Source organism: Notolabrus celidotus, chromosome 2 (genome assembly GCF_009762535.1).
Source record: "Notolabrus celidotus isolate fNotCel1 chromosome 2, fNotCel1.pri, whole genome shotgun sequence".
Taxonomy (NCBI): Eukaryota; Metazoa; Chordata; class Actinopteri; order Labriformes; family Labridae; genus Notolabrus; species Notolabrus celidotus.
The window spans coordinates 23173223-23194237 of record NC_048273.1 but is presented as its reverse complement, the minus strand read 5'-3'; the positions used below and the strand labels follow the sequence as shown (position 1 = coordinate 23194237).

Genomic DNA, 21015 nt, shown 5'->3' with positions numbered 1-21015 from the left:
GGTCAATTTTAAAGCAGACAAAAGCGCAGGGCCTGAAGCCTCCAAGCTTACAGCTACATCACGCCCAGCTGTCATTAAAATCAGCCCCTAATTATACAAATCTATAAATAACTCTTAGTCTTAAAGAATTTACGAACCTGTACAGTGTGCATGAACAAAGACATTAACTATTTACACTTAAACTGTTTGTGTAGCCAGACTATAAACATGTTTGGTTTTGCTTTCAAGATGGACATTTTAACATGGGACCTAATGGAGATTCTTTGGCTTTTGCAGACAGCCTGAAGTGGACACTCAAGGAACTGCCATCCTTTTTGTTTAAGTATTGACTTCATTTTGCCACTTGGTTTTAGCTCAAGGCCAGAAACTTCCAAATCAAAATAAGTTTCCAAATCAAGGCAAGCTCTAAGTTAAGGTCACCAAGTCTGAACTCCGAGTTCTGCATGATTAGATATAATTATGGGTGTGGCTGAGGAGACGTCTCTGACACTACTTCAATGTTTTACTATGAGCATGACTAAGTTCTAGACCACACTTTAAACTAAGCTCTGTTTTTTCAAGGATCATCAGGAATGGATCTGTCTGTGAGAGGGATGCAATGCTGAAAGTGAAATGATTCTACCTCATTGCTGAATCAGTTTTGAGTGTTGCCTCAGCCTGCAGAGAAACTTCTCCTGAGTGCCCCACCTATGTCATCTCTGCACTTCTTACCCGCTATTTGTGTCTCTCTTACTGACCTCTTTGACCTCTTTGACCCCAGGATGAGCTACAGACTACTTGGGATTCAAATATCCCTTAGAAGAGTCCATTCTTGAACTAACACATTAGAGGAAAGTTTTGCTGATGATATGTTAATACTGCTATAGCTTCAGATGGAGACGCTGAAGTGCATGCTGAAATCCTGTTATTGTCAAACAGAGGCAATCCACGTGTAATCTTGTAGAACCTGTAGTCGTACTCTCAGTCTCTGGGGAACACTGTATATTTCTAACACCTAACATAAATTATATTCTGATGTGTCCATCACGAGCCTCGGCTAAATTTAGTGTGGTGACATCAGCTGTCACAGATGTGGATGCTCCTGACTGGAGCTGAGGCAAGCGAATACCTCCTACCATGTTACAGTACTGATTACACTGCTTTTTACATGGCCTGTGAAGTTTAAAGATTAATGCATTTAAAAAAATCACATGAAATGCTTTTACAAAAAAAAATCTTATTTTATTAAAACAGACTAAAGAAGTACTGTGAGATTCTTTATTCAACATACTGATACCAATTCTTTCTTGAAACAGTTCAAGAACAATGCAAAACAATATTTCATTGTATTTATAAAAACACCATTTTGTCTGTGAAATAAAACATTAAGGACTAATGTATCAGAAAAAATAGTGAGAAGATTAAGCTTTTTCAAATGTTGTACACTTGTACATTTCAGTAACCTCTTTCCTTAGTAAACTGCAGTTCATCAAGCATCCACTTGAAGGTGGCTGCAGAAACACTGGAAACCACATACACACCCATTCAAAAAAGCAGATTATTACAGAAAAAATAAACATGTCTACAGCCTGAGAGAAAAAACGGTTTTGATCTGAATAGCTTCTTTCTCTTTTCTATTTAAATATATATATATTTACAAGACAAAAGACAAAAAAACACAATATTGCTTATTTCTCTGTTGACACACGCTGTATGGGGCAGGGGGATTTTTGTATAACTCATTATTTTAGGAAATATTAAACTTACCAGTTTTACCTGAATAACAGCATGGCTGACTTGATTGACAGGCAGTCACCCTGTAACAGTTAGCAAGGAGGCTTAAGACTCAACTCAACATGAGGTTAGGCTTCAAGACTCTTCTTCAGAAACAAATGGGTGACATCACGGAGACTAAGTCTATGTTTTATACAGTCTTTGAACCAAAGTCAGTGAATCTGAATCTGTATCTGAAACTAAGTCTATGTTTTAAACAGTCTTTGAACCAAAGTCATGGAAGGTTTAGATCTTAAAAAGATACCTTTTTGAAGAGAGTATGCACACAAATAATACAAAGTAAAGTAAGTTAAGGCCAGTTTCAGTTTGTATGATCTGCAGTGAAACAACCCCAGGTTCACAGTTCCTTTTTCACCTCCCATCAGGTCATGTTCAAAGTTATCTAATCCTGACTCTTCCAGGAGGCCTCTGAGACTCCCAGACCATCAATCATCTCTGCAGAAACATTCCTTTCTAAAAGAGGAACAAGTGTTTCGATCAGGTTTCTGTTTTTTATAACTACAAGATCATTTTTATACCTTACAGATCATTTTGGTTTCACAATTGGAAAAATAGCAAAAATATTTGTGCTCAAAGCATGACCAGTGAAAGTATCGAAGTGCTGTAAAAATATCTTAAGTGTCCTGCAGTTATCTGTGGTTTTACCATCTTCGTATTACAGCTGCACATAGATGTGTTTTGCATTTTATCTAAATGTAAAGCTGTGCTATTAAGGCACAAGTAGATGTTGCAAATTAACAAAGTGGGTTTTCATGTAACATTTTATCCGAGGCACATATCTGCCTCATATTTTCATTTAATGTCATTGTGATATAAATTAAATTCACCAGGCATTGCACCAGACATCATGTCTTGTCTACCAAATATCTCAAAATTTGCAGCAGGAATTTTAGTTTCTAAGTAAATCAATTATGATCATTAAAGATCATTAAAAGTGTATAATGTATGACAAAGATGAATTCTACAACCAATGTTTTTCCTGAACAACTCAGTATATTGACCTTATATGTCAAACAGTTATTTAAATGAAAATGTATGCAAAGTTTAAAATAGAACTAATCCCTGGTGAAACTATTAAAAGATCATAAATATATGAATTCATAAAGCATGCTTCTTTGGTGAGGTGATAATTCATTGTAGCCTATTTTACAAAATGATTAATATTTTAAATGTTGAATTTAAACAATATTGTAACCCAAGAAATCAGCAATCATTCCAAACCTTGAGTAGAATGTGTAAAAGGATATGTCATAATAAAAGGGAAATAACCACAGCAGATTACCAGTAGACAATGAGTGCAGTATGGTAGTACAGCTATATGAAAGGAGAGGTCAAGTAAAATACCTTATAGAAATAAATACTTGAGAGCAGAATATGATTAAGGGCATGCAAGCAAAAACAATTTGTTCAAAGTGTAACTATTTTATTATTCCATTATTAAAGCTGCTGTTGGTAGTCACAGAGTAAACATCTGTTCAAAGAGAGAGACTTTTAATGTCAACACTATCCCTCCCAACCAGATTTCCACTTAGCCCCCAACACAGATCGGTGTGTGCAGTTATGATACATAGACTGAAAATAAAAATGGACAGCGTTGCTCCGCCTCTTTCCATTGTACGGTTCTGAAGCCAAAAAATCCCGCTCCTGGGCACAGCCATTGTGCAGCCAGAGCCTGTGAAGCCACTGTAATAAGCTCCGCCCTACAGCGAAGCGTCACAAGCAAGCGGCAAACTCCGGTCTCAAACGATGAAGCCAATGCGGAAGTGATATAAACTGCAATACATCGAAAATCCGCTTGAGGCTGGCTGCAGAAACACCGGAAACCACATAGATATGAATGGGAAAAAGACGATCTTTGCAGCATTAATAAACATGTTTACAGCCTGGTTCAAAAAACGGCTTGGCCCTACAACGCTAATCTCTCTAATGGCATACACTGTACGGGGGGTGAATTTTTTTCTAACGTGACGGTTAAGAAGATATTAAGATTATGAGTTTTGCCCAAATAAGGACATGACTGACGTGACTCCCGGTCGGGAACACACAGCCATTGGCTAAGAGACTCACACTACGTCACACTCTGCCTAGTTGAATTCCGCATTACCAATATGGCTGCCGCCGTCGATTTGCTTCAAAACAGCTCTCAGGAACAGATGGGTGACGTCACGGATACTACGTCCATATTTTTTACAGTCTATGGTCACAAGACGCTGTGTGTCCTTTGAAGTTTCCCTCTATGGCGGCTGTGAATCAAAGCAAACCCGGAAGTGAAACCCCGTTTTTTAAACTCTAATAACTAACGAAAAAGAAACTTTTCAGGAAAAAAGGCCTTGGACACAAAACAGTCAAATAATAACTACATATCACCACAGCATACGGATGTGAGAAACATTCGTATGACGTGTATTTATTTTTTAAAGTTTGACTGCTCCCCCATTCAAATGAATGGGGAAGACGGATTTTTTTACCTATACTGCAGCCAGCCACCAGGGGGCAGACACTCCGCTGAAAGCCTCACCACCAGCCGAGGGAACTTCTCCCTTGTTATGATAGTGCCGGACTCATTACTAATCGGAGGACGTAGTAGTGGGCGCCCCTTAACCAATCAGGACAGAGGATTGGAGAGTAGCTCTGATTGGTCCATCATAACGGGGACGAGGGTAATAATAACATTGCTTAATACAAAGGCATTGGAAAACGCAGAGATTTCGGAATAGTCTCAAATTACTCCACTTACCGATGTACTGATGGGTGTTATGACCTTTTCTCCAAAGCAACGTTTTTTACATCATTCCTAATGTAACGCCGTACCTTGTTTAATCTCTTCAGATCTGTTAAACTGTTACTGCGTTAACTTAAAACTTAATTAAATATATTTCAGGGCTGTGGGGAAGAAATAGCACGGGACAACTTCTGCTCTGCGTCGTGATGCCTTTAATGACCCTTCAACAACGTTGGACAACTGCCCATCAAACTCGTGACACATTTACTTAACCTCAGACAATATCACCCTGAGCAACCTTAAAGAAGCAGTGCAATATATGAAACAGTAGTCTTTCAAACTTCATTAAAGACTTAATGATATAAACACTTAGACCAAAATAAAATCTCATCTTACACTAACAACAGCAGCTAAACTCAGAATTCGTTTTTTTCCTCATAATTCGAATTAAACTCATAATTCAGAGAAAAAAAGTCGTAATTATGAATTTAATCTCGTACTTCTTATACTAAAGTCTGAATAGTGACTTTAATCTAAGAATCAAAAAGGATTACATGGTATAAATGTTTTTTGCTCATCCGCCCTCCAAATTGTTTTAGTGGCCCTAAAAATACAGATTGTTCTTGGGACTTGATTGATAAATGTATTATTATTATTATTATTATTATTATTATTATTATTATTATTATTATTATTATTATTATTATTATCAGTTATGTACCATAGACTGTATAAAATATGTACCATACCAGTGTCAGTCCACAGAAACCTCCGTTGCTGCAGATGGCAGCAGTGCTGGCTTGCCCCGCGTTGCATGCTGGGAACTGTGTCGCCTCCCTGGCAACAAGCTGAGGAGATCAATAACATCCGCCCTGTCTGTTTCAGCATCAGCTGGTCCCTGGGAAGAAGAACATCTAATGCGTGCTTAATTTCTGATCAAACATGGACAACCAGCAAGCAGTCGACGCTCGGTATCTGAAGAGGTAACGTTAGCAGGTTTAGCTGTGTTTGTACCGTTAGAGAGCAGCTCGGTGAAGCAGAGACTCTCAGGATGCTCAGAGGTTCATGGAGAGCATCACAGGCCATTTACCTTTAAGACTTCAACGATATGAGCTGTCCTCTTGAGACCCACGAAAATTATTATGATATACGAGAAGCCTAATGTGGCCGTTTAGCGTTAGCCTTGTGTTGGTCTATCTGTAACTGTCTGTTATTGAAGCATCTTTACGCTTAATGAGAAAAACAAATACTCAGTCATTTTGATGTTTATGTAAATGGGGAAAAAATAAATACTATTTATAGACAGTGTCTAAGAATGCGAAGTGCGTCTTAAATACATCAGATAATTAATATATAACGACGTATGTAATGGAATAATGACTAAGTATACCAAATTTGCCTTAAACCAGGGGCGTCAAACTGGTATCAGTTCAGGGTCCATATACAGCCTGAGTTAATCTGAAGTGGGCCGGACCAGTAAAATCACAACATAATAACCTATAAAAAACCACAACTCTAAATTTTTCTCTTTGTTTTAGTGTAAAAAAAAGTACAAGTACATTCTGAAAAAGCTCACATCTAATGAAGCATCTTTCTACAAAAACAGGTGTTGTATTTTTCGCCATGATGAGTCTCATATAGTGGGGCCGAATATGATATTCTTTAAGCACTGAAACCTGCTGTGAAAACACCAAACACACAGCCCACCCATTCACCTGATACACAGTGTGTAATGTTAACAGCAAAAGAACAGATAGATTATAACAATGAAGAAGGTAAAGTTGATCATTATGGACCCCTCAGCTCCAGCAGGAACAGTTTGCTTGCTGGATAGTGTTGTATGCAGGGGTGTAGTGCTAGTTTTAGTAGTTAGTGGATCATCTCATAGTGCTCTAAAAAGTCTTAATGAATCTCAACCGGATTATGCAAACAGTAAGTTATATTATTTTCTAACTTTGAGAAAAAAAGTCTTGGAAAAAAAGCACTGTTCAGGTGCGCTCAGTCAGCACTATGATTTGATGCGACCCCCAGATGACATATTTAAAATAGTAGTTACTTTTCTTAAAAATTGCAGTCAATGTCTTCTATGTAGTTTTTTCACTTTGCAAAGCCCTTCCGCAGGCCGGATAGGAACCTCTTGCTAGCCGGTTTTGGCCCACGGGCCGCATGTCTGACACCCCTGCCCTAAACCCTAATATTCTGGTGGCAGAGTTCTGTAAAATCACCAGAACCTCAAATTATTGAGTAATAATTATCAAATTTCTCAGAAAAATCCCCTTGTGCTTGAAATAATGGCATACCTGGCAAATGATTTTGTAGCATCTGATAATTGTGATGCGTGTTGAAATAACGACTTACTATTTAGTGACTACAGTCAGACTTGTGTAGTTTGACTTTGGGTAAGTCATCGTGTTATTGGCAGTACATTGGCAGAAGTGGACTCCTAAGCTCGACAATGTTCATCAGTCTTTTTTCCAAAAAGCGTCCATGTTTGTTGTCTGATTGAATGCTTTTAAGCCATGTTTATGTTGTTTCTGTGTGACCCACAGGAGAGTGAAAGGCTGTTCTCTTGATGTCCACCCGACTGAGAGAGCCCTGGTCGTTCAGTACGAGGTGGAGGCGACCATCCTGGGAGAGCTCGGGGACCCGATGGTTGGGGAACGCAAAGAGTGTCAGAAGATGTATGAACTATCTTTCACTAAATTCAGCCTTCAAAATACACCAAATTAAAGGAACAGTGATATTTTAACACCTGGAAACTAGTTTTGACATATTTACACTTTAAGATGTCCTCCTGCCAGCAGCTGCAGAAAGGCTGTAATAACTGCAATTTAATCCTAGGAGGTCATGTGGAGAACCAAGTTATTTTTTTTGTCCCTGACAGATTGAGATTCTTATTCAAAGAGTCTGAACACATGACAGAATGCATCCCCACAAACAGTTTTGATGTTTGGTTATAACTTTGCAAAACATTTTGATTCACTTTGAATGTATAAAGATCCTAATTACCTTGACTTGCCTTCTTGGTAAAAAGGAAGATACCTTTTTTAAAAATGCATAACAGCTGTTACATCACCTTCTGAAGAGCCACCAGACTCCAATCACTTATATTTTGGGCATTTTTGCCTTTAATCGATAGGACAGTTGAAGGGAGACAGGAAATGTTGGAAGCAGAGAGCAGGGGAAGACAGGCAGCAAATGGTCGAGGCTGGGAGTCAAACCTGCTACCATTGCGACAAGAACTGTAGCCTCAGTGTATGGGGCGCAATTAAACCGCTAAGCCAAAAGCACCCCCAACCATTTATTTTACTGTACAGCAAAAAAAACAAACTGCAAATCTAGTTATTAGAATTGGTTAATTCAAATTTAATTATTGTGACACTGATATTAACTCAAAGATGTAACATACTCATGAAGCAGCAGACAAGCAACTCCTGTGTTCTGCAAAATGAAATTTCGGTTTATGTGTAAGGAGTCTGATGGCTTTGAAGAAATAAATGCTGTTTATGTCTTACAAAAAAGGCATCTTACTCTTAAACACAAAAATATCTCTTGCTCTCTTCATGGCAGTAAGTTTCACCAACTGGATAAAGTTCTGCATTTTTGCGGTGCCCAAATGGTGGCAGGTCATCTGCTTTGAAGCAATGCAGACAAATATGGTGGAGAGTAAAGATGACACAAAACAGGGTGTTTTAAAAGAGGAGAGGAATCAAGACAGTCAAAACAACTAGGAGAGTTTAACCTCAAAGAGGGGCTTCGTCCACAATTTGTCAAGTATCCAATTCAGAGTGTAAAAAGAAAGAAGCCTTTCCAAGTTTCATTTTGGCACAGCCCAGTCTATCTATTATCTATTGTTTTAATACGACTTAATCTCATATCATGCATCTGAAAACCCTGCTCTCTCTCTTTTTCTCTTGAAAGTGTAACTTTCATTTCTGTGTGTGCTTGTGCATCCTCCAGTATTCGCCTGAAGAGCCTGAACGCCCACACAGACACATCATCTCTGGCCCGGAAGGTGGTGGAGGAATGTCGCCTGATTCACCCGTCCAAAGTCAGCGAGGTGGAGCAGCTGCTCTTCTATTTGCAAAAGCGCAAACAATCAAACGGTATTATCTGTTATATATACATATATACATAAATAAATGTATACAAGTATCTGTTATATGTCTTAAAGGACCTCTTTGTAAAGCTGACTTCTTCCTTTTCACAGACAACCAGGAGAAGAAACGCATCACACCTCGAGACTTCACACCTTATGGAGGAGTGGAGGTAAGAGTTTCAAGGTGACAGTTAACATTACAGTACTATACAATGTATGTTGGAGGAACTGTCTGTCAGGGCTGACAAGGCTTTTATCTCCCTGCAGCTGGACGAGGTGGCGAGCATCAACAGCATCGATGAGTACGTGGAGCTGCTGTATGAAGACATCCAGGAGAAGATCAGAGGAGCTACACTCATCTTCCAGCTGGCCCGGACTCCTGATAACCTGGAGGAGCTCATGCAGAACGGTACCTTTTTTGTTTAGTGAATACTTTTTCCAACTTAAATAGTTACTTCATCCGAATTACAGAGTGTTTCTTTATTAAGCTGAAATGCAAGAACATTGTAGAAAACCAAGAAGATGCAGAGAGACATCTCAAACTGTTGACTTTCCATGCATTCATCGACAAATACATGCCTGTCCAAACATTAAAACTCAATTCACTGACGTCACATGATCATTTTATGGCTTCAAGTGTAACATGATAAGCAGATGTTTGGTGTGAAATCATTCAGGAGCTGTTTGACTCACCTTTGAAGTTTCACTCTTTTAATCCTCTCAAACAGAAGGGATTCAGAAAGCGACAGCCACGTTGGTCAGTTACAAAGATGTTATAGCAGCTCTCCTCTGTTGATTTATGGATTAAACTTGACATGTATCAGATATTTGTTTGAGGTCAGCTCACCTGAATTCTGGTTGGATGAAAATCTGCCTCATCGGGAGGGAGACCAGTGGCGTGTAGCAGCAGCTTTGTTTTTGGAGCCTTGAATGCTCTAACTAACTCATGCTCTCACACAGCGGCTGGAGTCTGCTCAGGTAGTCAAACATGGAGGGAATGTGAATAGCGTATGTGATCTTTTTTTGGCCGTGCAGTGACTGTTGGTATGAAAGCTATCTGTCTGTGACAAATGAAAACAGAGGAAGACCTTGAGACGTGGCTGACAGCTCTGGAAAGGTCAGTGATGAGCTTTCATGCTCAATTATTCAAAATGTGTTTTAATCTTTGCTGAAGTTCAAAAGTGCAAACCCCAGCCACGTTCTAAAATCTCAAAGTCAAAGCATACTTGGATGAAGAGTTTTTTTGTTCAGAGTTCTTCTTGAATCTGTTGAATTTTATCAACTTGTCTGCTCTACATTTAAAGTAAACACAGCTCAGAGTAGATTTCTGCTCCCCTTCGTGACAACCGGGCTGTTTCTACCACAACAGCACGGAGCCGTCATCCTCTGCAGCCGCACTCAGATGGCATGGCTCCATTTGTATCTGTCATAACGCGTCCTCGGCTCGCTCTGTCTGCCGTGCCGCATCAGCCCCTCCGGTGTTGATAAGAGCCGAGTGTTCGTGTGAACCCGGAGGCCTGGGTCATTCTGGAAAGAGGAGAGGAACCCTGGGACGCATGTCTTTACGCTGAGAAGCACCCATGGCTCAAAATTCTCAGGAGCCTCCAACCTCAACGCATTCCCCCGCGTTTCTTTAAATCGACCTCCAGCTGCACTTCTTTCTACTCTGTCTGACTCTGATTGAATTCCAAACACACACACTCTGCTCCAAGTTTTATTCCTCCCTTCTTACCTCCTTCTTTCTGACCTCTTCTGTATCTGCTGTGTCTGTGTCTCAGAGACGGCCATCGGAGCCCTGGCCCGAGTTTTGAGGGAGGACTGGAAGCAGAGTGTGGACCTGGCAACAACCATCACCTACATCTTCTTCTGCTTCTCCAGGTGAACCCAATGACCCCTGGTTCAAACATGTGTCTAGAGTATTCACCTGGGATTCTGTTGTTTCAGAAGATCGATTATTGTTTAGTTTTTATCAGGTGCTTCTTGGAACCCTTGCTTGTAGCAGACTTTGTGAACTCCAGTTTAGAATGGTGTGTTATGGTCTGCAGGGAAGAGTGCTGCTCCTTACTCCTGGTCAAACTCCAGCTGAAGCACCTGTCTGTACCGTCGCTTTGAATAAAAGCGTCTGCTAAATGACATTGTAACATTGTAACATTGTAACTGGTTGACATATGAGATGGTTTTTAATATCTATAACTAGAGAGATACTTAAAAATTGGTAAGATATGAACACAAGTTTTGGACAAAGCTGGAGGATTACTTTCGTCCAGGATGTGAAAGTAAAATATATCGCAGTGAGATTAAGATTTCTCTTCACATAAACCAAACCAGGACAGAAGACAAACACCACTTTTTAGTCCAGATGCAAAAAGTGAATCCCTGTCCTCTTAAAGTTAACTGATACTGATCCAGCGGTCCCAAGTGGCAGGCTGATGTTGGAAAGGGTGGGCTGACATTTTTGCATCGCAGGTTTCAAGCTAATGTTAGTTTAATAACATTTTGCTGGGTTATCAGAACATCAAACAATAAAACTACAATTAGCAGATGTCCCATTGGGTGATAACCTAACATTTTCTTGTTATCGCACATGAACTCACGTCCAGGGCTGAAACAGCAAGTCTTTAGGTCTCTTTTGCTCTGAAGTTTGATGTGTTGGGAAAAACAGATCAGGTCAAGAAATATGCAATGAGTATGGACCACCAACTGGATGCATCCCTCACAAACGTCTTTAGATGATCATTAAATACTTATCTGATGAGGAGGTTTTGACACACTTCACAAACACTGATACATTCAGCCGAGGGTCTCCAGTTTGCTGGGACACTCTTTAAACTGTAACACCAGGAGCTCACAGTGACGCAACCACACTATCAGGCTCAGAGAAGATGACTGTTAAGGCGTTATTATAAACCAAGTGAATTATAGGCGTGTGTGATGTTGTACGTTCAGCATTGCAGGCCCCAACCCAGAAAGTTCCTGGACCTGTGGATGAATCCGGCTGAAAGCTACCAGGGTTGCTATTTATACCCCCCAAACAGGGGCTTTTCAGGGAGAGATTAACCCTGGAACTAAATTTAGACCCTGGTTCTTACTGTTGAAACACAGCGTGTTCCTCAAAAGTTCAGACAAAGCACTGACCCTATTCATCAGCTGCTTCTCCTGTCCTCCCTGCTCTCCTCCAGTAGTCCTCTACCTCTGGCAGTAGATCTAGCCCTGAAGTTTCTCTCTCCATCATGGGGTTAGGAAACACTAAAATTAGCCGTGGCTACAATAATACATAAACGTCTGTCAGAGCTGATTAAGGCTGCGAGCCGACGTCTGAAAACTGATCGTCACTCTTGGCTTGGGTCCATCTCCGTGTTATGCTGTTTGGATTGCGAAACGGTTCAACACAGCCTGATTATAAGTCGGACCAGGACATACTGTTTGACTGAATGTGTTTTGAGTTTGACAGTTTACTTTGTAAACTACTTCAGGGGTGACAGGCGGGGTCATATACTGACAGCTGGAATCCCATCTGTAAAAAAAAAAAAGTGGTTCCTCTGTTTTGAAATCCACTTTTGGATAAATGGAAGCATTTTTCTCTTCCCTCTCCTTCAGTTTCTCCCAGTTCCACGGCATGGTCACACACTTCAAGATCGGGGCCCTGTGTATGAACATAATCGAGCATGAGCTGAAGAGGTATGACCTCTGGCAGGATGAACTGCAGAAGAAGAAGAAGGCCTATATCCTTTCCTAAGAGTCATTCATTTGATGAACCTTTAAACTGAGGGACAGATTTTTCAGGATATAATGTTTGTCCTCGACTCTATGAGTGTCATACAAGTAACATCTCTACTGTGTTTAATGTTTCCTGGGTTGGTCTGAGCTCCTTGACTAACTTCACATGAGGAATCCCCCGAAAACCAGAATCTGAAGAAAGAGCACGAGAAGTCTTTCAGGAAGTATCAGAGCCTTCTGAACAAGCAGGAGCAGCTTCTCAGAGGTACATGTCCAACATTTTTACTTTATATCACCGTCAAAGCAACACTTAGAAACTTTCATTTCTTTTGGATGCAATAGAGAAACTTCTTTAAAGCTCTGATGCCACAGGTGTGTGCAGAATGAGTTATCAGTCTCAGATTATCTGATTCATGGACAGGGTGATGGATGTTAAAAGTATTTCTAAAGAGTTTAAGAACTACAAGTGTTTATAAAGAATTAGGCAGAATAAATCAGTGTTAAATCCCATTAACACAAAGATGCTAAAGCAAAAGTAAGAGGACGCTAAAAGACAAGAAGCTCTGACTCTGTGTCCAGCATTGACCTCGCTATCCCTCTTGTATGTGATTCTGTAGTCGCTCTGTGTCTGCTCCTGAACCTGGCTGAAGACACCCGCACTGAGCTGAAGATGAGGAACAAAAACATTGTCCATATGCTGGTGAAGATCCTGGACCGCGAAGACCAGGAGTTGCTGCTGGTGGTGGTCTCCTTCCTCAAGAAGCTCTCCATCTTCCTGGAGAACAAAAACGATATGGTGAGAGGGGAAGTGAGCGGGACGGGGAGAACCATGTGGGGTTAGAGAACTAGTTGGCTAAAAAAAATTAACTAATTCACATTCTTTTTCGTTCAATGTTCACCAAAATATGAAATGACCAAACTTTTGAATGAACATGATTTGATTCTTATTCACTCTCCTGCATTTCCAAGTTTAGAGCACTATCACACACTCATCAGTCATTTGTGTGTCACACATTTACAATCAACTTAATCCAAATCCAGTGTTCCTGGCACAACATCAATCTCTACAAAGCTCATGATGTTCAGGTTGTGTTGACATTGTTTGAAAGTGTTGAGCTACTGTAAGTTGGAATGTGCACCCTGAGCATTAGCTGTAAAAGACTGTATCAAGTAGTAATCAAACCACATAACAGTTGAGGACAGGTTTTAAAAAACCCTAATGAATGTGTTCTTTGATGACTTTGTTTTGTCACATTTAAACTCAATTACTCAAATGTAGATTAAACCATCTGTCTCTGTTTGTTCTGTAAAACTCTCAAGGTCATTTTGACAAATAGCTGTTTCCCTGTAGAACCGCCAGTTGAAACCACGGTGATCAGATTTCAGTCTAATAAATACTCAGATGGTCCACTTTTGGCCACGTGTCCCTCAGTGCTCGTTCAGGAATCTCTCCGCTCCGACTCTCTCTAATCCAGCTCCACCTGGTTCCAATCTGGCTCAGTTTGTGGGTCTTTATCAAAGCCAGACCTGGTTAGGAACTGGTTTTATCTCCGTGTTTCCCCCTCAGTGTATCTTTGATTCAGATTAAAGGACCCTTCAGGGGGTGTGGACTCACTCCAGCATGTGTCCAGTGTATTTTCAAGACTTGGACGCAGGGTAAATCAGTTTACACAAGGGAAAAGGTTTCCTTATAAGGACATGGTTATTTAATTGACTCAAAGACAGAGATTATTCAGTAATGTGTGCCATCAGTTTTTATTGACTCATGCTGTGACTTTCTCCTAATCAGATAACTCAATCTGATCAGTTATTTTCCTGCTGCTATCACTAATGGACGGGGGATGTCAGATGTAATTGACACAGGCTGTAGTTGATTATGCAGCTCGAGGTCTGGTTTGTGATGGTGCGACTGGAGCTGGTTTTGCACACAGTAGCAGTGAGTGCGTTTTAACTGGGAGCAGGTTGTGTCACTGCGATATCTGGCTGTGTGGGGAGACCACAGGAGAGGGAGGCAGACACGTTAACAAGCAGCTCAGGACCGACACGAGCACGGCCGTGTCACACTGACTGTCACACAGACGGCGTGTGGATGGAGGCTGAACATGTTTCTACTCAGCTGTGATCCTGAAAGAGTCTGTGTCTGCGATGTCTGAAGCTCAACACCTCCACCTGTCTGCAAGTCATGTGAACCTTCCCCAACAGGACACCAGGTTTAAAAAAAGGGACTGGAACGTCATCAGTTCACACTGTTAGTTTAAATAAACTAAAGTAGAGAGGATAAAAACAAAGAAAAATAAACTCAGCAGTAACAGGATGGATAACAAGACTATTTTAAGAAACAATAAAACCGCTACATCCTCAGAAAGTATAATACAAGCAAGATCAAAGATCAGAATCAGAATATACAAAATATGAGATGATGATAATAGATGTGTAGAAATAAAGAATTTGCTTAAAAGTAGAAGCATTGAAACTAACAATAAAAGCTGGGTAAGAATTTAAGGTTTGTTTTCATTTGAAATCTTTTTTTAAAACCTCAGTGTTCAAGTTTAAAATTGAGAAAACAATGATATCATAAAAAAGTGTTTGAAAATTATTCCTTTAACTTATTTTTTTCTGTTATAATAACAATAAAAGTAAGATAATAGTAACAATCATTAAAAATAATAATTATAACAATAATTAAAAAATAATAATGATAGCTGTATTGCAATAATAAAAAAAAAAAGATTACCGACTGCTTTGACAGAGCTTGCCAGAAACTCGGGAGGATAGCAAAATAAACACTGAACCATGCAGAGAAGACATGTTCAAATTCAAACAATGCAAGAAGAAAAATGCAACGTTAAAGGTCAAGTAGAATAAATAAAAATAAACAGAATAAAGAGATGAAACTGAAGGTTTTTCAACAGCAGTAGGGCGAGAAATCATTTTTAATGTAGAAGTCAAAAATAACATTTAAGGACAATAAAAAGAGAAGAAAGCAACTTCACATTAGAGAAAATAGAAATAGATGAGGGGATTTGATTTGTGCATATTTATACGTTGCTGTCACTGTGTATAGGTGTTTTTGTACAGTGTTAATTTATTTGACTACTGGAGAATTGTCTGTCTTCTATATGTGATACGTTATAAAGCTCACTCTAGCAGCAACACATACAAACTAAAGTCTACATGTACCTTTACAAATAGCATTACACATTGAATGTATTTATTTCTACTGTATTCTTCTACTAAGATTGTAAAATATGTGTATTCAAAGATTTTTTGGTTATGAATTGTAAAACTACTAGACCTCCCAGATTATCCGTTTCACGTTCTGAACTTAGAGCCAGCTGTGAAAAAGTGTGCTTATGGTTGACTTTGGAAAAAATACAAAACAATGATGAAGGGACGTCTGAGGAGAGAGAGGAAACGTGAGGAGGAGAGGGGGTTGGGAGTCGAACCAGCGTCTGCTGAGGCACGTAGGGCCGAGGCTTGAGCCTAAAGAGCACCCAGAGTCTGTTCTATTTTGATTTATAACAAGTCAAATCAATCTAAAACAGCACCTTCATTACAAGTTATATACAATTGTTTTTCAAACAGGCTGCTGTAAACCTAGATATAAACCCTAAAACAACAACAATCAGTTAAAATTGAAAAGCACCGTCCCTGCAGTGTGTATTAAAGTACAGAAAGAGCATACTGTTTATGCTTAAAATTCAAAGCTGGGTTTTAAGTCATCTGTGGTATAGCCGATGTCAGTTTTGATTTAACTTCTTCGTTCCGTTGTCTGCAGGCTGAAACATCTGCAGTCGAGAGGCTGGCTCGACTTGTCCCCTGCAAACACGAGGAGCTCCTGAGCGCCTCCGTACGCCTCCTGCTCAATCTCTCCTTTGACACAACGCTGCGCAGCCAGATGGTGCAGGCAGGACTCATCCCCAAACTGTCCTCCCTGCTCGGTAACCAGGCTTAATTTTTACTGTTTTTATGTGTTTGTGTAAATCTAATTTCTGTCCTGGTTCTTTGTGTTTGTACTTATATTTTTATGTGTGTGCCTGGTCTGTATTTATGTGCCTTTCTACGTCAGGTCTTCACATCTTTAGAAACACTCATCTAACCTGAGCTGGTAGCAGTGCCTCTAATTTGTTTTTACTGAGGCGTATGTGCAGGTGCAGCTTTTACACAGCACTCTGTCTCTGTTGACCATTAGAGCAGTGAGCTCCTGGAAGCTCCGGAGCGTGCGATTGGTGCGCTGACTCATCCGTGGGGCATGTGACACGGTCAGAAGCATCTCTGACAGACCTTTTGAAGCCTCTCAGGGGGAGGCTCGGGTAACGGCGCATAATTAATATAATATATTTGTTAGAATAACATGCCAGAGCCTCTGCACAAATGTTGTTTTTGCAGGAGCGGGCCAGAGAGGTGGAGAGGTCTGCAGAGATTTAGGGAGGGCTGTTTTTTTGGGAAGTGGAGGGTGGGGGTCTCGTTCAGGAAGCGTGGCACACACATAATATAACTTAACACTGAAATATTACGCCCCCTCACAGCTCTGACACTGCTGAGGTTGTGTGTGTTTGTGGAATTGTACGTGTGTGTAGTTTGCTGCGGTGTCATTAATCATGGGCTTTCACTGCCGACTGTCTTCTTTTAACTGACACACTCTGCATGAGGACCAAAGCCTTATCTCCAAAGAGAAAAGAGACAGAGCGGGAGGAGAGGTGTCTGTCAGCCTCTACTCTCTCCATCCAGACCTGACCCGAGGTCATGACCCCTGATGATAAGATGAAGGTAGAGAGACAGTCTCACTTGTCATCATCACCTCCCACTTGATCCATGCCAACACCACCTGAACTCAGAGATAGAAACAGATTCCTCTCTGCCAGCTCATCCGCAGTTTTTAAGTTACATCCTGCAGCTGGTGCGGAACGTTGGTCGAGTTTAAAATCAGCAGAAAATAAATCTTATCCTAGTTTAAAGGTTAATCTCGTATTTTTTACATACTTCTGGGTCTAAATGAACAATATTATATTAATATTATACATTTGCTCTGGGAGCTTTCCTTATCCTGCAGCCGTAAGACGGCTGTAATGTCTGCAACATAATTCTTAATGGATCAAATTGTGTCCTCTCAAAGTTCTTGTTTTTGTCCCTGACAGGCTCAGGTTGTTATTCTAAGTGTCTGGCAACATTACAGAAAGGATCCCAACAGAGAGAGAGCTTTATGTTCAAGAGGAAGATGTCTTTTCAAACCAGAAAGAGGTGTGATGTGTCTCTTTCAAAGCAGCTCTTTTGACAAAAGCATTAATTTAACCTCAAAGTACACACAAGTTACTGCTCTGCTGTTTTGATTGTGTTGTTATGTGTCAGACAAATACAGGACCTCAACTAAAAACTATTTTGCTATCTATAAATATGCAGATTTGTTTTAAGATTAATGTTGAGGTTTTTTTGGATGTTAAGGTGGATTTTTGTCGTCTCTGTAAATAATGTAACCAAAACTACAATCCTGATCTGCACTTTTTGCAGTGTCCTCAGATATCTGTGGTTGTTTTTTGTCGCATAAAATATGATGATACATTTATTCAATATAAATGCATTTAAAAATGAGCAGTAACTATTTTCCAATTATGCCTGAAACAGCAGCTTCACATTGCTTCCTTTGTAAATCAGTATTCAAAACTGAAACCCTTTTTTCGTATTTATTCTTGTATCAATATAATTATTTCTGCTGCTCAGTTATGTGTTTGGTCCGATCAGCAGCCTCTGTGCTCTGTGAGGTAAAAGTTTTGTTTATGTTGATGGAGTCTGGTGGCTTTGGTACAATGCAAACCTTGGTAACACGTATCTTCAATATTGCAAATAGTCCCGTTACACATAAAACAAAACAAATATAAAAAGCATTTATTAGGGAATTGTTTGTATATTAGTGTTGAATCTTTGTCTCAGCTCTAGCTGAACAATCAGATGACTGCTTGTCTGTTTCTTACCTCTATAAACTCTTTGGGTTTGGACTGCTGGTGCAACAAAACCAACTATCATGTGACTTTAGAAGTCATGATCAATGTATAAAATGTTTCCTGATGTTTTATTAACACACACACAGTCCAAAAATAACTCCCAGATTAAGAAGTGAGGGATAACATTTATTATGTTCAGTTTTATTTCCCTCATTGCGCCTCAGCCCGTCTTCATTTTTCTGTAATGCAGCATGTTGCCTGTCATTACGTTGCATAAACAAATTAGGAGACTCTAGGTGGGGGTGGGGACGTCTTTACGAGCATTTCTCTCTGTTATGTGGTCTGTGACGTCTCAGAAGGCCAAGCCTAGCTTGCTTATTTATCCAGAAAATAACAATAACAAGTGAGCGCTGCTGTCCGCAGACCCAGCCCCAGACGCCTCCTAATGTGTGCGGCTGTAATTTTACGAAGGTTAGGCGGTTTTAAATCAGGCTGGGGTGTAATTGGAGTTTAGCTCTCCCACTAACTGCCCATGAACAGTCTAGTTAATTCTTAACAGCTCCCCCTTCACCTTTTTTTCTCCCTATTTTTCCCCAACCCTACCAGTGTTTTGAACATTTAATGGGATTTCTCTCTTCGCTCGTAAAGGATCCTCCATGTTCCTACCAGCAGAATAAGGGAGTCCGCCCAGCCTGGAGGAGCTTATTGCCTCAGTGTGTGTGTGTGTGTGTGTGTGTGTGTGTGTGTGTGTGTGTGTGTGTGTGTGTGTGTGTGTGTGTGTGTGCGTGTGCGTGTGCGTGCGTGTGCAGGGTTGTTTTCATGAGCATTCAAAGGTATTGGTTGAGGTAAAGGATCGCTAATGAGAAGCACATGTTGCAACCAATCGCTGGCTGTGCTGGAAGGGCCAGAGCAGCGAGCAGCGGAGCTTAAACTTATTAAAGGCAGTAAAATTGATGCTTCCTCCTGTTTTCCCAATTAAAGCTAGAAGCCGTCTCTCGTCGACCCGCTCTCCAGCCTGTGATTCCAGGGGTTCACTGAGCACATCTGGATCCAATACTCCGCGATAAGGCTCCCTGTATGGCCAGTGACCGAACACGGCTGGGACCAGATTTAACTGGACCTGGTTGGGGCGTCACTGGAGGTCTGTCAGTTGTTCTGGTCCAGTGAAGAGCCTCTCTCTTAACACTTTTCTTAATGAAAAGTTCCCGGGTCAAACTCTGGACTGAACTCTATTAGTTCTCAGAGGCTGGCTCTGGACCCCCCCCCCCCCCCCCCCCCCCCCATGCTCCTGTTAGAGGTCAAACTCATAAAGGTCCTGGTCTCCCTGACAGTCTAACACTCAATCCATTTTATCTTTATCTCCGCCGAGCTGCTGAAGAGACCTGATAAGCTAGCAGAAGTGGAGTGTAAATTTATGCATTTTATGGAGAAATATTAGAGGGTCGGTTCACCCAAATATCAAAACAGGGATTATTTTTCTTTCCTCTCTCTCTGTTTCTCACCATGCAGAAAGTTGCCTTTTATTGTCACGCCACACTCAGGTTAATAGGGTTTAGTTTGCGGTGCAATTACCACCAACGTATTAATCAATTGATCTTTCTATAGAGTGCAAAATGTGTCATTTCGAGTGACAAATTCAGTCTCTTACCACCAAAGGCTCTCTATCTCAGCTCCCTGCAAAGAATAGTTTCTCAAAAGCAAGATAAACCCAACAAAGAGAATTATTACTGAAAAGAAGCAAAATTATAATTTTTTAAAATGAGAAACTATCACTTCCCCTGAAGTTGATATATATATTGATGCAATTAAATCCTAAATCTTTTGTACTCTGACTAAAATTACATCAAATATTGACATGATTGAGTGTATGTCTCCCTTAAATCTCCTTGTTTGCAGTGTAGAGGGCTTTCAGGAGAGTTTGAGCACCCAGTTTTGGTTCTACTGCACATTTCCCATCAGCTGAATGGGAATATCTCATAACTGTTTTACCTATATTATTATATGTCTGATTGTGTTCCCCATCATCAGCTTGTCTGTTGATTTCTTACAGCTTTGCCCAAACATGAAGTTGTCCTACAGTTTAGCAGGAAGAAGAGAATTAATGCAGCTCTGAAACGTTCAAAGTGAGTGTGTCTTTCCACAAACAAACAGTGTCCCGCTCCCTCAGAACTCACTGTCCCAGTTTTCATTGGACCTGTTTACTGCTGGAGAAACGGTCTGAAAACCCCACAGAGTGGGGTTTTCCCCCAAGAGTGACTGTATCACTGTTCCTGGCAGAAGAAAATAAGTTTGTTAATATCATAAAGCTGCTGTATCTAATGTTTCTTACTGTCAACAAAGCCTTCATGCAGATCCTAACACCATGACGCCCTGCTGCAAAGCCACAGGATCCTTTCAGATGTATTGTTGTCTGTTGGCTGAATTTATTTGGGACTGTTTCCCCTGGCAGATTTATTCCTGTATTCATATTCATCTACACTTACTTCCATTATATCTCAGCACTTTGGCAAATAGTGAGATATGTTTTTGTAATTTGGTGCCTTTTGAAGCAGCATGAAAAGATCTTCTTCTTCATTCAGCAGCCTTGTTTTTCCTCTGGTAAGCTGCCTGTGAGAGATGACAAACTGAGACACAGCAGCCGCCTGGTTCTGATTCTGCTCTGAATGCCTCCTGACCTCCAACAGGAATCGCTGTTAAAAAGGCCATTCAGCCCATTAATACTTTCAGAAAACACATAGCCCTCCTAGATGTGGTCATTGGCATCC

The 21015-nt window shown here is 40.5% G+C and overlaps 1 protein-coding gene across 2 annotated transcripts in view; it reads left to right on the top strand.

Annotated features, from left to right (window-relative positions):
* The first annotated feature begins 5295 nt into the window (after positions 1–5295).
* kifap3a (kinesin-associated protein 3a) overlaps positions 5296–21015 on the top strand; it is a 36335-nt gene continuing 20615 nt past the window's right edge. Inside the window, exons 1-10 of one of the 2 annotated variants that reach the window (XM_034700393.1) lie at positions 5296–5478; positions 7045–7176; positions 8456–8601; positions 8706–8764; positions 8862–9003; positions 10373–10472; positions 12192–12316; positions 12478–12576; positions 12929–13107; positions 16090–16252. In XM_034700393.1, coding sequence (XP_034556284.1) covers positions 5438–5478; positions 7045–7176; positions 8456–8601; positions 8706–8764; positions 8862–9003; positions 10373–10472; positions 12192–12316; positions 12478–12576; positions 12929–13107; positions 16090–16252 — 1186 coding nt within the window. In that variant the 5' untranslated portion in view covers positions 5296–5437. The remainder of the gene's footprint in view (positions 5479–7044; positions 7177–8455; positions 8602–8705; positions 8765–8861; positions 9004–10372; positions 10473–12191; positions 12317–12477; positions 12577–12928; positions 13108–16089; positions 16253–21015) is intronic. The other variant, XM_034700383.1, reaches the window with a different exon arrangement.